The 15958-nt window shown below is 44.2% G+C and overlaps 1 protein-coding gene across 10 annotated transcripts in view; it reads right to left on the reverse strand.

Annotated features, from left to right (window-relative positions):
* Nucleotides 1-15958, reverse strand: part of MYO9A (myosin IXA) — a 166143-nt gene that overhangs the window by 84170 nt on the left and 66015 nt on the right. For 7 of the 10 annotated variants that reach the window (XM_085234312.1, XM_085234314.1, XM_085234316.1 and 4 more), the window contains 3 exons: nucleotides 15363-15463; nucleotides 12840-12966; nucleotides 6502-6591 (listed from right to left, as the gene is read on the reverse strand). In XM_085234312.1, coding sequence (XP_085090438.1) covers nucleotides 6502-6591; nucleotides 12840-12966; nucleotides 15363-15463 — 318 coding nt within the window. The remainder of the gene's footprint in view (nucleotides 1-6501; nucleotides 6592-12839; nucleotides 12967-15362; nucleotides 15464-15958) is intronic. The other 3 variants (XM_085234313.1, XM_085234311.1, XM_085234309.1) reach the window with 1 other exon arrangement.

Genomic DNA, 15958 nt, shown 5'->3' on the forward strand with positions numbered 1-15958 from the left:
TCTGCAAGGTGTTCACAATCAACTGCAACTATAATCTTTTCCTTTGTGTTTTTTTTTTTAAACTTTATTTCTTTTATTATCTTAGATAATGTCATGCCATTTGTAAACTTGGCCCTGAAACTCCATTCCTTTTCTCTTTATAATGATCTGAAAAAGGCATCAGACAGTACCACCACGAGTACATGAGCCAATGAAACATCTCTCAGCTCTTTGCTGCCATGAAATATTTTTTTCCTCTCGTTGAGGCTTTGCTATCTTGTGTCACTGCCAATTAACCATTACCTCGCTGAAAATGAACTGTTCTCCCCTGGCTCAGCTCACAAGCACAGCACAGTCTGAAATAAACATTTTGGAGGTACTTTGCTGGACTTTTACTGAGGCAACCGGGCTAAGAAAGGGGACACACACCCCACAGCCCCTTTGACACCCAGAAAACACAGCTTCAGCGCTCAGCACCCTGCAGGCTTTTGAAGGACCATTTCTGTTAGCAAACCTTAAGCAATTTTTCTAAGCCACCATCAGCTGATTTCACATGGACCTACAGCTGCATTTACTTACACAGAACAAAATGCACTGCACAGACTGATAACTGCAATGCAGGCATTCAGCATGCCATCATAGGATGCTTGCAGCGTGCTCTCATGGCCAAGTAACCGCCTGCATGTAAGAGTCACTGGCTAAATCACAGGCTCGTAGCCACTGAAACAAAGAGATTACAGCACTTTATGTCCTATAGGAGCTCTGAAATAAAAAGTTCAAAGTAACTCCTTGTTACAGAGCACCAGCAGAAGTAGGGACACTTAGGGTCATGCAGTAGGACAATGTTTGCACCCCAGGTTTTGCTATAAGCATATAAAGGAGTGATAACAAGAAGAGAGGAAGCAGCACGCCCTTCTGATGTGCTCCACCGCCTCGGCCTGCAGGGCTGCCCTGGACACAGCACTCCAGCCCTCCTCTGGCTTTTAAGATAGAGATTTTCCACCATGGATACACCCTGAGTTAGCTACACAACATTCACTGTGACACCCATCAAACAAGCAGCTCCTAACAGCTTTCCAGACTTGAAGGAGTGGCACAATCAGGTTTCTCGCTGCCCAAGAAATCCTCTCACATCTTTCACTTCCCTTCTCTCAGCTATCTTCACATCAGACTTCTTCAAAAAGTGTGAATTCATTCATTAACTCATCCTGAGCGATAAAACCTCTGGGTTGCAAACAGCTGAAAATTATAGAGGTCTGTTAAAACAAGCCTTTCTGCAAAGTCATTGGCTTAAGTAATGCCAATGGAACCAAATGAACGGAATGCATCATGGAAAAAAAATCTGCTTTCTGGAAGGATCTAAAAGAGGATTTGCTAACAGATGTATTTACTTGGATAATGAATTTCTTTCTTCATCTGATGAAGAACAGAGAAAAACAGAGGCTCTGGTGAAAAACAAAGCAGGTGACAGACAGCAGCAGGATAAGCAGAACAAACAGGATGGAAACCAGGTGGGGATGGGTGATGTGCTGGATCCAGGGCTCAGCTCTGCTGCCATGCGCAGGGGAACAAGCTGAACAACGCAAAGGTCAATTGGAGAGAGAAGCATCAGTTGAGATGGACTTCAGAGAGCTAAATGGTTATCTTAGGGTGTACAGTAATGGTCGGGGAGAGCCCTGCAGTAAGCTGTGATGGAAAAAATCCGAATTCCCTGCATTATTTAGACAGAAGCAGGAAGACAGATGTGGCCCAGAAAGGCAGTTCCTTGCCCAGATTAAGCTTAAGATTATGCTCAGATTACACATCTAAGGAAAAATAAGGATTTTGTCGTTAACAGCCCTCAAGTTGTCCACAAAGCTTTGATTAAAGCGCTCTGCTCCTGCCACACGTTTCCTACCACATATCAGCCAAGCTGCTCAGCATTCAGTATGCCTGGTGGTTGGTTTTGTTTGGGTACCTGAAATACAGCCTACGAATGCTTTCTGACCTCTCAGGGAAGACTGCAAAAATGCATGTAAGAATAAAAGGTGGAGCTGAGAAGTGCAGCAACTCTCAGAAGATTCTTCTACCATTAAAACCCCATTTTTCTTTATCTCATTTATGTGCCTGTCACGGTTCACCACGCTGGGCAGGAGAACACTGGCTGCAGGAATGCCCACGTGCAAGGCAGACATGAAGCAAAATACTCCAATCAGCTGAAAAAAAAATCAATGACTGCTCTCCTGCTGCTGTGGTCAAATCTTCCCCTTCCAAAGGATCCTCACTGCTGCACGTTTTTGCTCACTGAAGTGGAACTGGCCGGCTCCCTGTTATCAGACAGCTCTCACACCACACAGGCACACCGCGATTTCCCTGGAAATCCATTGACTGCTGCTGGTTACCTTAATACACAGCCGTGCTCCTGACAAAGACACTCACAGCTGCTCTGGGCAATGAATCTTGACCTCTGAACAGAACTGCAGCCTTTCATGCCTGCGCAGCCTTTCCTGAGAGTTTATCTGCAGCACAAAGCTTCTGAACCTTAGCGCTACACCAAATTACGCAGTCGTTTCAAACACTGCATTAAAATACCATCCAGCTGCTATAAAGGGAAAAATGAGTGGTTCCAGGAGGCAACTCCACGGCAGACAAGCCAGTGTGGGTCTGAAGATAAGAGGCAGCTGCCAGAGGTAAATATAAGCATTATTTATGGCTGCGGTGTCTTTGCTCATTTGAATTTCAGCAGCCATTTGAAAAGCAGACTAAGTGTGTACAGGCAACTCTCACACAGGGCGTGCAATCGAGCCCATGATTGCCATCAAAAAAAGAATTGCAACTACAAAGCAGTGTCGATTTTTCATTGTAATACCCTGAGGACAGGCACCGATTACAGATGAAGCAACAAGCTGCACCTTGAGCTGTTCATAAGTGTCTGCTCCCGACTGCAGCCCTGCAAGAGCTCGTGCTGCTATCACACATCTTCTGTCTGCATGGGTGAAATAAGTAAAACACATAAAACACAATCTCTGTGTGTTGGGAAGAACTTGACTAGCGGAAGGCGACAGCATCAGCAGCTGCTGGGACACAGGAGGCAGTGCTTCTGCTGTTTGGCTGAGTCTTACCTTCCTACTGGAGCTCAGTAGCTGCATGTTAACCTGACTGAGACCACCCAAAGCCACCCACCGTACCAAAAGAAGCACAGAATTTGACAAAGCCAGCACTTCTGCCCAACTATAAAGCGGGACGCAACCCAGCAGCACGAAGCCAACAAGAAGTGTTGTAATACAGAAGGACAATGTGAATAAACACAAGCAGTTGCAGCTGTCATCCTCAACACCACGAGCTTCAGGCTGCTGGGATAAGTTGTCATCACTGCTGCTGCTCAAGGACATTTTGCAATACGTTTCACCCAAGCACCGAGAGATGCCAGAATAAAGCATCTACTCTTACTTCAACTATTGCAGAGATGAACAGATCTACGAGAAGAGTCCGATTTAAATTTAGAACAATTATGTTCCAAACAAGGAACTGCCAAGTGCTCAAACCACAGTTCCCAAAAAAGCCCCAAACCACACAACAATGTTTCTAATCAGTGTACAATAACAGCGCAGCCAACAAGCATGCAGATGGAGAGGAATGCAGTATTGCTGCAAATCCAACAAAGGCACCCTCTTTGTGTGCTTGTGGGGCTACAGCTCAGGAAAACTGAAGAGAAAGACTTCACTTGGTGCAATGAAGTCCAATCTCAGCTCTGATGCTTGCAAACCTCTAAAGAAAGGAAGGGCAGAAATTGCTGTGATAGGACCACAAGATTATTACGGCCCTTGCAGCAGCCAGGCTGCGATCACACAGAGAGCATTTGCCATTTCACCTGAGCTATTTCCCATGCTGAGTTCCCATCCATGTATATTCCAATGCTGTTTGATGAAAGAGGACAGCAAACAGCCCCTGTGCGGAGCTCCAAGAGAAGCAATTCCTGCACCTGGAGGGGATGCAAGTGGGAACCCCATCAAAGCTCAGGAACCCATTCAAAACTTAAGATCTCAAGGCTCTTTGTGCCTGAAAAGTGCTGATTTCAGATTACAGCTCCTACTTGTAACTCCTCTCCAATAACCAGAAGCCCATCAAGAACATGAAGTCTCTCAGGTGCCTTGTCCATAGTGCAGGCTCTCTCTTGCTCTGCTAAGCAATCTCACTACTGATGATCCACAATGCTACCTGCAGACCCCCAAACTTCACTATTCCCACTCATAGTTTAGACAAAACGTTTAAGAAATGAGCTTGTAGGCCTGAGAGCCCCTTTTTTAGCCTCACTTTTGCTCAATTTTTGCACTTCTTTCAGTAACTGACGCACTGCCCAGACATCTGGGTGCAGGCTGTGTGTATAAAATTGCTCAAAGCCTTGCAAAGGCACTTGGTAGATGCAAGCTGCTCTTCCTGATGGTGTAGAAGAGCAAATCTACGCCAAACTAAAGTTTTTACAATCCTTTTTAGAGAGCCACCGCAGCATGGCCTTTTCCAGACAAATTCCACTGAAGCTTTCGGTCTATCAACAATCTGAAAAAAGCATCGAGCATTTTAGCATCTGGAAAATCAAATAGCTGCTATACACATCATTCCCTTATCAGGAAGGGCAGCTATGAGTTGTGGTGAGGCAGTCGCATCTGCAAACCCTTAAAACCTCCGTTCCTTGGATCCAATTGCACTGCTCTTTCGTAAAACACCTAAAAATAACCCATTGATTCCCTCCACGGATCCCTGTCAAATAAAATCCGGCAGTCGCATTCAAGGCCAGGCTGGATGTGGCTCTGGGCAGCCTGGGCTGCTGGTTGGTGACCCTGCATATATAGCAGGGGGTTGGAACTGGATGAGCATTGTGGGCCTTTTCAACCCAGGCCATTCTGTGATTCTGTGATTCTAATGCTGTAAGAAGAGCAGACAGAAAATGCACACTTTTCCTGACTCAATTCACAGCTTCTTACAGAATGATTAGGTCATGGAGATGACATCAGAGTGCATGATCACGCAGTGAGCCACTACAGTCCGATGCTCCTCTGGCTTCCCCCTCACCACACCCTGACTCTTCATTTCTTTTACCAGATATTGGTGACAAACCTTTACCAGGGAACACATCTGAGATCTACCAGCAGCAATATCACCAAGAACATTTTGGAAAGCTTTTCAGCAATTCACACTCAGCCATCTTCGATAGCAACAGGGCATGTAGACAAGACTGTTTAGACAGCTTAACATTAGAAGGAACAGTTTAATCCAACTTGCCAAGTTTGGAAGTGAAGTGGTTGAAAGAGTTTGCTCCATCAGCACTACTGTTGGGAAAAAAGCTCCAGCTAAAGGGAGGGAATAGAAAAGCCTTAAACTGTTCTAGCAATTTCCTCAGTCTGTGCATAAAACATCAGAAAAAAGTGCAGACATCACCTCCACTACTCACTCATCACAAAGGTGTGACTGAAGCACACTGCCCTTTGCTGGGAGAGATTCAAGTCTTGCTCAAAGACTTTGAAGATGAAAGTTCCATTTCAGTTACTGAACTTGAGCACACAAACTCAGAAATGGAAAAAATATCTTTTATTCTGGGAAGAAAAAAAAAGAAACAAAAAAATCTACAGTCCATTCTAATGACAGCACTTTGTTTACCTATTTGCAACACAGCTGACTGCTCTGGGGGACGTTGCTCAAGATGCTGTGCATTCTCATAAAGCATGCTCTGTGCTCTTAAATGGAGGAATACAACAACAGGAGACTCAGAAACATCCAAAATACGTTTTGCAGCAGAGCAGAATTTACATACTGGGGAACATTTGAGAAGAAAACAGAGGTATTTCTATTTAACAACCACAGAATGTAATTCAGAATTCCTGGAAACCACACGTTCAGGGGAAAACACATGTTTGCTGACATTGTAACCTCAGACAGACCATAATAAAGAATTTGCAATTCATGCAGTGCCATCGCCAAGGCCAGCAGCAACACGGAAAACACTCAGGACAAGCTGAGAGAGGCTGACAGAGCCATGCAGTCTCCAAAGCATCCTGTAAGGGCCCAGAAACCGAAACAGGAGTTTTCTACAGAGGACCTCCAGCTCCTCCCATACAGGAACCGTGACTAACACGGGCACTTCAGAACCACGCCAAAAACTTCCTGGAGCTCTTAGATCACCGCTCTGTTGTGGGATGAATCAGTGCTAAAGCATAGGCATGTATGGAGACTACTACTTAACTTGCATCACGTGCGTTCAGTGATGCACAGTTCCACTCTGCAGAACATTTACACAACTGTTAGGTCATTAAGATATTCAAACACTATCACAGAATAACACACAAACCTGCTTTTCAAGAGCAGAAGGTAAAGCCAACTGTTTTCCAGCTTCACACACGTCAGTTTCTCCTACATTTGTTTAGTTTCATGCAAATAAATAAAAGCTAAAAGCAACTCTACCAGAGTTAAGTGTGCATTTCAATCTCATTTCAAAGCACTGAAAGCCATGCCAAGAGTTTCTCTTAGAACTAAATACAGCATACAGACCTCTGCTAGTTTGTAGGGTAAGATCAGCTTCTCTCCTACTGTCACTGTCTTTCTGGTAACCAAGGCCTCAAACAGCATCTCTTCTTTCACCTAAAACAAAAAAAAGCATTGATATTAACAATTATTCCAAGACTAGTTTTTTTAAAAATCCACTTTGCTTTGCCAGCCCTTACAAAGTTCATGCTCAATGCATAACAATGAGCTAGATACTGGGAGAAGACAATTCAGCCCCTACATCCAGCATCAGAAAACAACGCAGCATTCAAGAGAACCTGATTTTCTGCATTCAGCCATCTCAGTTCCAGCAAGTTCCCATTGCCTGCCTTTGTTCCCACTCTAGCTCCTCCCTCTCATGCTTTTTTCACCTTTGTTAGCAAAAAAAACCACCAACCTCTCAACTTTCTGGAGTTATCATACAAATTACTCTACAAACAACCAAAATGGTGTCAGTGGTTTAAGAGAGATATCTGGATGGGGTTGGGTTTGGTGGTTTTGTGTGGGTTTTTTTTTCCATTCAGATTTGAGAGAAGGGGGGAGCTTAGAAGAAACGAAACCTGAAAAGAAAAGCACCTGATATTTGCTGTGATATTCACACCTGATACTGAACTCCCTGAAGAAATCAATCCCAACCAGGTGACAACCATTTGCTCATCAGCCCTTTGCAGAGACCAGCTGTTGTATAAACACAGACAAAAGAGGGCAAATAGGTGAGCAGTGGAAGAAAATTAAAGTGCCCCTGCCTCCAACCATCAGGAGAAAGACTCCTGTCCTGCAAGATTCGAGTCCCTGTTATTTTCATCTTTGGAGAAATCCCAAAGCATTCCCTTTCTACCAAAATAGATGTTATGCTCATACGTAAGACCTAAATACTTGGAGACATTTACTCCTCTTTGTGAAATTTCAATGTCAAACAAGGAATTCTTTGCCTTGCTGAAGATCTTTGAGGCAGGAGTTAGGGCTCTGACCTGCAGACACAGCACAGGGTGCACAAGCTGCTTGCAATAACCCAACAGCATCAGAACCCACACCTGTTCACAGCATCTCTGCTGCAGGCTAGGAGCACCAAATCCATGCTTCTGAAATCATTCTAGGCCATATTTTACTCTCTTAGTCTCTAGTACATCCGTTTATGATTTTAGATGGACGGTGGGAAGTTTAGAAGTTTATGTACTTTGACTTCTTTGTTTAACCCAATATTTATAACTGAGAGCAATGCAAATAAGCCAGTTGAGCCAAATCTCAAAAAACATTGCAATAACGACACAACTCTGAACAAAACTTTTCATTTCTTTCCATCAGAATTGCTGCCACGGGAGTTTCCCCAATACACTCCAATGCATTTTTACACATCTGACCTTTCCTGCAATTCCCAGCAACAAGAACACCTCACCTTAGCGTGAGCAGCAACAAACACCATCTCACCTGTATGCAGCCCTCATCTACCAACAGCTCCCATATCATAAGAAATCAAACGTCAGCACCTCGAGATTAACCTCACTTGTCTTCAGTCCTATCCTCGAGCTTCCAGCCTGCTTTTCCAAATAGTGTCTGGGGGAAAGAATAACCCTTCTTCATGTTCCCAGCAAACGCAGCGGGGTCACTTGCTGGCTAAAGCAGGCAGCCAAAAGCCACACGTGGACAATTTTTTCAGCAGCTCGCAACTGCAGGACATCAGCTGACACCCCTCAATTGCAAAGCCTGGAACAAAAGTGAGTTTTGCCTTGTCCAAATGCGCTGAAGTAGGAGCGAGGCAGGACTGCTGCAAACCCTGAGCCTGCAGGCTGGCGATTTTTAAACTAAAAAAAAAAAAAAAAAGCAGTAGGCAAAAGTGTATCAGATGGTTACGAATCAAAACAGGCCAATGCAATACTCCTGGTGCCCAGACTAAACAGCCTAAACACTTCCAAGTCCTGCATTTGTCAGCAAACAGTTCTGAATGGTTTGCACAGCTACCCGCACCCTTCCCCCTGCCCATCTGCTGCTGCTGCTCTCCAGAGCTTTCTCTTCCCCATGCTCTCTTGCTGGATGAGACCTGCAGATGTGCTTCCTCCGCCCCATGCCTGCTGCGTGCACACCTTCAGGGGTCTCTCCATACCAAAACACACTTGGCAAGGATGGGACATTCAGCTCCAGAAGACAATCCTGAAGATCTGCCCACAGCTAACGCCCAGCAGAGCATGGTTTGCTTGCTGCACCACTGCTGAAAGCCAACACTTGATGATGAGCACAGCTGAGCTATTCAAGTTTTAACTGAAGGTCACAGCATGGAGCTATTTGACTCACTGTGTCCACAGGAGATGAGCTGCTTCTGTCTTTGAGAACTGAACTGTGATGTTTAGAGCTTACTGAAAAGCTGCTTGGTGTGGAGTAAGAGAAATGAAATTCAGTCACTGACAGGATGGGCTTCCTTCTTGAACAAGAGCTGAACTTTTGATTCTGGCTTTCTTTTAAGCAAACTAAGTTACCTGACTGGAGTCCTGGCTCACAGCTTCACACCCAACCTTTAACCTGAGAGCAGATGCAGAAAGGAAGGCTGGAGCTCCTTTTCACCCCAGCTCGTGCTGGCTGAGATGCTTATCGCACAAGGAGCACGTTGTCTGAGGGATTTTTCTGAGCTGACACAGATCATTTTTTGGTAGAAGATAAGCTTCAGCAGTTTCCTGTGGATGCTGGCTGCAAGAGTCAACATGGTCAATGCAAAAGAGCCATGGCAAAACTTACTTTGGTCACTTCATAACTTTTATTTACCACTGTCTGCACTGAGGCTGGTTATCTAAGTCTAACAACTGGATGTAAAACTGCAAAGACAAAACTTGCCTTCCCTACTGGATGCTTGCCATGGAAATAATTTCCACCACTAGTAAACACACACAAAAGTATTCTTGCTCTTCTAAGGGAAAAAATAGTCTCCTTTCTGGTGAGCTGGCAGCAGATAATTTCTAGGAGATCATTTTTGTTAATCATGCTTAGGAAGTCACAGTTGTACCACTGCATTTAATAAAGGCACGGATCCCTGCTGACCTGCAAAGCTTCAGCTCAGCTTCGAGCTCTGAGCTCCTCGAGCTGAAATAGGCTCAGGGATGAGTTCCACATCCAGACACAAAACCCTGCAGTCCCACGTCCACGTGGAGGGGCGGGAGGACTTTTCAGTTTGGACTGCAGAGAAGAGATGGATACCAATAAACCCACGAAGGAGCGCTTCCAGGTTTTTCCCCAGGAGAGTTTTACACAATCCTTGGTTTCTGAGGAGGATCTCTCCCTCTGCCTGCCATAATTTCGCTGCCTGTGGAGCCTTCCAGGTCTGCTCGATCCATCAGGCAGCACTGACATCACGCCACAGCGCTGTATTTCAGCAGTTTCAACAAAGGCCGAGAGAAACCTGCCAAAAGCCTCACATAATCCACACGCTATGTCTATGCTTGAGAAAAGGAATCGAGCTCTTACAGTAAATGAAACAATGATCCACAGAGGCTGGCCAAAACCCTACACTGCAGTTTGCTTTTTCAACAAACGCCGCTCTGGATGTTTTAATAAACTAAAAGAGTATTAGAAGGGGCTGTCAGCATTTAAGAAAAATAAAATGCATCTCAGGTCATCAGCTCCTCCCTGATTTCTTCAAAAATCCGCATGTCAGCTTCATTTCACAGGGAGACAAATCTCTCCATGCAAACGATGGCTGAGTATCTCAGTGAAAGAAGAAGTTACTCGGTGCTCTTGCACTGACTATTGAAACTCTCCCAGATTTGTCCTCAGAGGCTCAAAGGCTCCACTCGTCCCAATGCAGCAAGCTCATGATACTTCGGGCCAGACGTCCCCTTTGGAGGGGGAAAACACGCCTAATTTTGCTCAGTTTTTTCACTTCAGCCAGGCTGGCTGTTCCTTTCCCCAGGAAGGCAACCACTCCCTTGGTGCTGTACATCTGGTCCCTGGATCCCTTCTTCTCGGCAGCTCTCAGATGCAGCCCACTCAGCTGCCCTTCTTCCAAATCCAAGAGGATTTTTTCCTTCTCTTTTCCGAGTCAAACCCCTGAATGAACAAATCCAGCAAGACATCAAGGAAAAAACCACAACAAACCACAACAGCCCCAGATTTCTTGCCTGTAAGTATCAGATCACAGGAGGGACAGCTGCATCCTCTTCTACACTCCACACTGCCCTGCTGAGCAGCCAATGGCTGCATGGAAAGAAATTCAAGTATTTGTCATTGAGATGATTTTTCAGTCTTGGTAAGTAATGCCAAGATGTAGAGAAGGAATTGGCAACTTTTTAAATCTTTTCAGTAACACTGGCATGAAAAAAGTAAGTCTGTATTTTCAGTGATCACACACACACACAAAAAAAAGAGTAAAAAAATTATTACCGAAGTGAGATAAAATGCAAAATATCAAATTGCTTCAACTGAGATTTCTGATCTCTGGATAACAAGATTCCACTCAATCTGGAAAGTGCGAAGTAGGTAAGTGCAATGGCTGTCCTGTAATGATTCATCTGTACTGGTCAGAACTGAATCAACATGGCAAAAGAGCAATTCAAGTCTGCAAAGTTGGAACATTTCAGAAACAGAAACCAAGCCTCTCCTGAAAATGTACTTGTTTTGTTTCAGCTGACTGAGGAGTGAGTCCATCAGAAAGTTTACACTTGTAGGCAACATCTGCACTTCCACAGGGAAAGAACCAAAGAAATGCAATTTGAAGAACAAGCAACACCACTTACAAAAAAACACAGCAGCACCTCCTACAAATCCTACCTGACATCTGTACTGCTGATGCCTGATGAAGAAGTTTTGGTGCTGTGTATGGTCAGTTAGCTTGCAAAAGACTTACTGAGAGCAACAGAAGTAGACTGTTTTGCTCAGCTACACCAGCTTCTAGTGTTTTTTTCTAGAAGTTAAAATATGTATTCATTTATTTATTCTTTTTCCTCTATATATTGTACATACCTATATGTGAACACGGTTCCCATGCTGGTGCTGCCCCAGTGCATGGCACAAAGCCACCGTCGGGTCCATCTGGCTCAACTGACGCATGATTTCACATGTGCTTGTGCAAATAACATCCCAATACCTTACAGCACACAGATGTTGCAGAAGAATTTGTTTGCAGAAGAAAGCTAGGGCAACGACCCAAAGCCAGGAACTTTTTCAGATCTTCAAGTCACTCTCTTATTCAAAGCTTTCTCAAAAAGTGATTACTTCTTAAATGACCTGGCATTCCTGCTGCGACCAGTGCAGCCATTTTTAACAGGGTCAGATCAATGACATTCTATCCAAACTCACATTTTCCTTCTGTTTATTTCTGCAGTCTGCAAGTCCAAGATGCAAAGAGCATCCAGCTGCTTATACCCGTATTTTACAGAAGCTTTCCCCTTCCTAAATTCAGAGCATTAATGAAGTGCTATGAAAATCTGTGCGTGCCAACCCCTGAATTCAAGGAGTAAGACAGCACAACAGCTGCTCGAGGGAAGGAATGAGAGAGCACCACGTGTACACAGAAGGACAACAAATTATCTTCTGGCAGGAAAATAGGAGAAGTGAACTTTCCACACCATCCAGAGACTTTTCAGAGGGATGTAGGAAATCTAAGGCAGCTGGGCTCATGGAGCACACTCCTCTGTTCCAGCAAGATTGGATGCGATGGGAATCAGTCAGGTGAGATGTGCCAACTCACTGACACCTGTCCCAAGTGACACTGGTACAGCAGTCATCCAGGGAGGACAAAGCACTCTCTGTACAGGCTCTTACACAGTAAAACAGCAGATGGCATCAACAGGTTCAAACCAGAACTAGATAAATGCAAGTCCATAAATGAGTACCAAAGAGACAGAGTGAAATGCACCTACAGCATATCCACCACAACCTCTGTAGACGCTGGCAGAGGGACATCAGACAACAAAACACTGCGACTTCACTCAGAACCCCCTACAGCCACTACCTGGAACAACAGAGTGGGCTAATGGTCTTACAGTTCCTTCAGTAGTTTCTTATACAATTACTGCAACAGATTTCAGGAGCATTGGAGAATTCTGGTGAGGGAACTCTTGAATGGCTGAGCAATTGAAGAAAATACCATGAAGAGTGGCAGGTTTTAGACCCATCCAGAACTTGCTTGCAATCTTTCAAATTTTAATCTCAGAAACACTATTTTCAGTCAATTATACAACTATACTGGAACTGATGGCTAGGGAGAAAAAACTTGACATTAAGGCCTCATAAAAAAAGTCTTCATAACTCCTTAATGGAAAACACAAACATAAGACAATCTGCCCTTCAGTGAAACTAGAAATAAAAATAAAGGTAGCTCATTAGCTGTCAAAGTTAAGTGACAGAAAGCAAAGGCTTACCTCCAGCAGGTCTGACACGATGGGCAGTATTTCAGGATTACAAATATCGATGGAGTCATCTCGATAGGTCTTCTTTTTGTAACGGATGTTACCCAGATGTAGTATTGCAGACAGGAGAGAGAAAATTCTAAAGAACAGAGACAGATCTCATTTTCACTTTGTTGGTTTTGTCTGGTTTTCCTTAAATCCACTGAAAAAGCAAACAACACGCTCAGTGTGAAACCTGGCTGCAAATCTTTGTCAGGTATTGATCAGGATCCCATCACCACGAACACTGAGAGGTGATAAAAACTCATTCAAACACTGTTCTCAGTACATACCTTCCAGAACTTCACATCCTGCCCTTTCCACAGTCCCCTCAACCTCCAGACATCCAATGCCACCTTTCTGTTTCCTCTTATTTTCTTGTCTCCTCTCTTCTGCCAATAGTTTCTCAAAAATGAGGCTTAAAACTAGCACTCATTTAATTGTTGTTATTATTTTTTTTCATTTAGCAAGTACCAAACTTGCACTGATTCAGCCTTTTTGAAAAGAATTCCACTGTGATTTTCTTGAACTCGAAAAAATAACTCAGGTCACCTGATTCTCAGCCTGAAGTTCAACATAATCAAACCCACGGTTACAAAATGGCAGGCCATATAACAAGAAAAAGAATGAAGTTCAGGATAAATCACAGCTAACTTCAGCTATGTACTTTACTTGTCCTTCTGGGGACCTAACAATCATTGAAATTGCATTTGATTCCTTGCCACACCACCAGCCACTGTCTGGACAACACAGCATCACCTCTCTGAGCCTGTCCTACATTATCACAGAATCACAGAATGGCCTGGGTTGCAAAGGAGCACAGTGCTCACCCAGTTCCAACCCCCTGCTGTGTGCAGGTCACCAACCAGCAGCCCAGGCTGCCCAGAGTCACATCCAGCCTGGCCTTGAATGCCTGCAGGGATGGGGCATCCACAGCCTCCTTGGGCAACCTGTTCCACTGCCTCACCACCCTTTTATGAAATAAAATAAAAGCTATCGTTCAGTAAATCAAAATCCTGAATTTACACAGATATCCTGCTCCACTCAGACACTTACCCACTGCCTTCCTCTGCCAATTAAATTACCTCACTGTAAGCAACCCTGCCCTGCACACAGGCTTTAGAAAACCTGTCACTGCAACTTGATTCCTGCTGTGTAATGAGTCGCCCAGGGCAGAACATGGGAAGCAATTTAGTTCTGTGCTGCCCTCCTCAATGCTGCAGCATCTGTCTTGAGTGCATGCAGTGGCAGCAGTTCAGGGAGCAGTGATGCACCGTGATGCTGTCAGGAGAATGTCAACGTGCTCTTGATGCGAAGCAGACAGATGTGAAAAATAAGGGCATATGCTGATGTATACAACAGAATGACAGTAAAAGTTTGCACGCTTGGGTTTATCTATGTGTGGAAAGCACAGAGAGAAAGCAGCATTGATTTCATCATTTGTTAGTGCCTGGGATAAAGTATGAAGAAGATGCTCGGGTAGGTGCTCTTACTGGAGGAGCAGAAAGCAAAATAATGTTTCACTGTAAAGGATTTCTAACTGCTGGCTGGCTCAGAAACTTGTTAAAAAGAAAGAAAATCCATGCTTAAAAGAGCAGGAAGTAATGGTAGATGTAGCTTAAATGTCATCTCCTCTAGGTGATGAATAGGGTTTCAAGTGCCATTAGCACAAAGCAAAAATTCCCTGTTCCTACATAAACCTCCCCGATCTCAGAAAAAGGAACCGGGTTCATTAAATTATTGTTTGAACAATTTTACTCAGAAAAGCACCAGCTTTCTCACTGTGTTCCAGCTACTGAGTTGCCCTTCAGCAATGCTTACGATGTCAAAAACAATACTCCCCTGAAGATCATTTATCAATACGTCTTTTTTCTGAGCCTGTTTCTAATTTTAGCAACATATTTGTCAAGTTCATTCAAACCTACTCAAATCTCTGGAACAATGGAGTCAGTCAATGCAGAAATTACTCTGTGGTTTAGTCAAGGATGTAAAGCACACAATACCTTGCAACTGGCAAAAGACAGCGTTGCAATCCAACTGAGAAGCCCAGGTTTTCAACCAGCATTTGCACTGCATTGGTGAATGAAGGGCTGTTGGAAGTGAGTCCAAAAACTGGCAATTGCGTGGAGAAGGATTAGATTTGATGACTGGCTTTCTGATTAAACTAGGACCTGGATTCATTGCACGCAGGGTGTGACTATTCTGAACGGTTCACATCCAAATGCCAACTTTTTGCCAACATGCACAGACACCTTAATAACATTAAGGAAGGGCATATTTTGGTTATGTCTTGCCACTGTGAGTATTCCTTTATTGTATGAACAGTCAGTGTGTCATCAACCCTTCTCACCAGACTGAAAGGTTATTCATTTACGTTAGCTTATCTCACAGGGATCACTTGCATGTTATATATTACTATCACATAAATACGTAACATACTTGCTAGTAATACAATTCATTAATACAATCTCCTGTTAACATGGAAAATAAACTCACTGCCTGCGAGTCTTGGGAAGGAAGCCCACCATCTCCATGGCTAGCTGTAGGCGCTCAAAGTCGTGCTTCAAGTCCTCCCCTTCAACGGAAAAGCAATCCTGCTGGGTTCAAAGGGAAAAATTAAGTCCTGCAACTGAGGCCAGAACAGGTCCAGATGGCCAAGTCAGCACTTCATAAATATCATCCCAGGATCTCCACGCTTTTATCGGCAACTAGAACATTTCCAATCTGGCACTGGGAAACGAGATACGCAGGAGGCCTCGCTAATGTGGATACAGAGTAACAGTGGTTAATTGACCCTGACACCCAGCCCCTTGGATACTGCTCTGAACCCTGCTCCAGAGCAAGAGGGAATTCACAGCACCACAGCAGACAGAGCAAGAAGTGCACACGCAATGCAGTAAAAATCCACGATTAGCTCTAGAGGCAAGGCAGATTTTTTCTTCTTCAGCACTGGAAAGAGTGCACAAACTGAAGTTGTCTAGGAAAATCAGCTTTCCAACAGTCTGCCTACCAGCAAACCAAAGTGCAGTTTTAAATATGATAACTATTTGGCCAGAATTGTGGACAAGCATGCAGAAAGGCCGTGAAGTAAA

Source organism: Meleagris gallopavo, chromosome 12 (genome assembly GCF_905368555.1).
Source record: "Meleagris gallopavo chromosome 12, MGAL_WU_HG_1.1, whole genome shotgun sequence".
Classification (NCBI taxonomy): domain Eukaryota; kingdom Metazoa; phylum Chordata; class Aves; order Galliformes; family Phasianidae; genus Meleagris; species Meleagris gallopavo.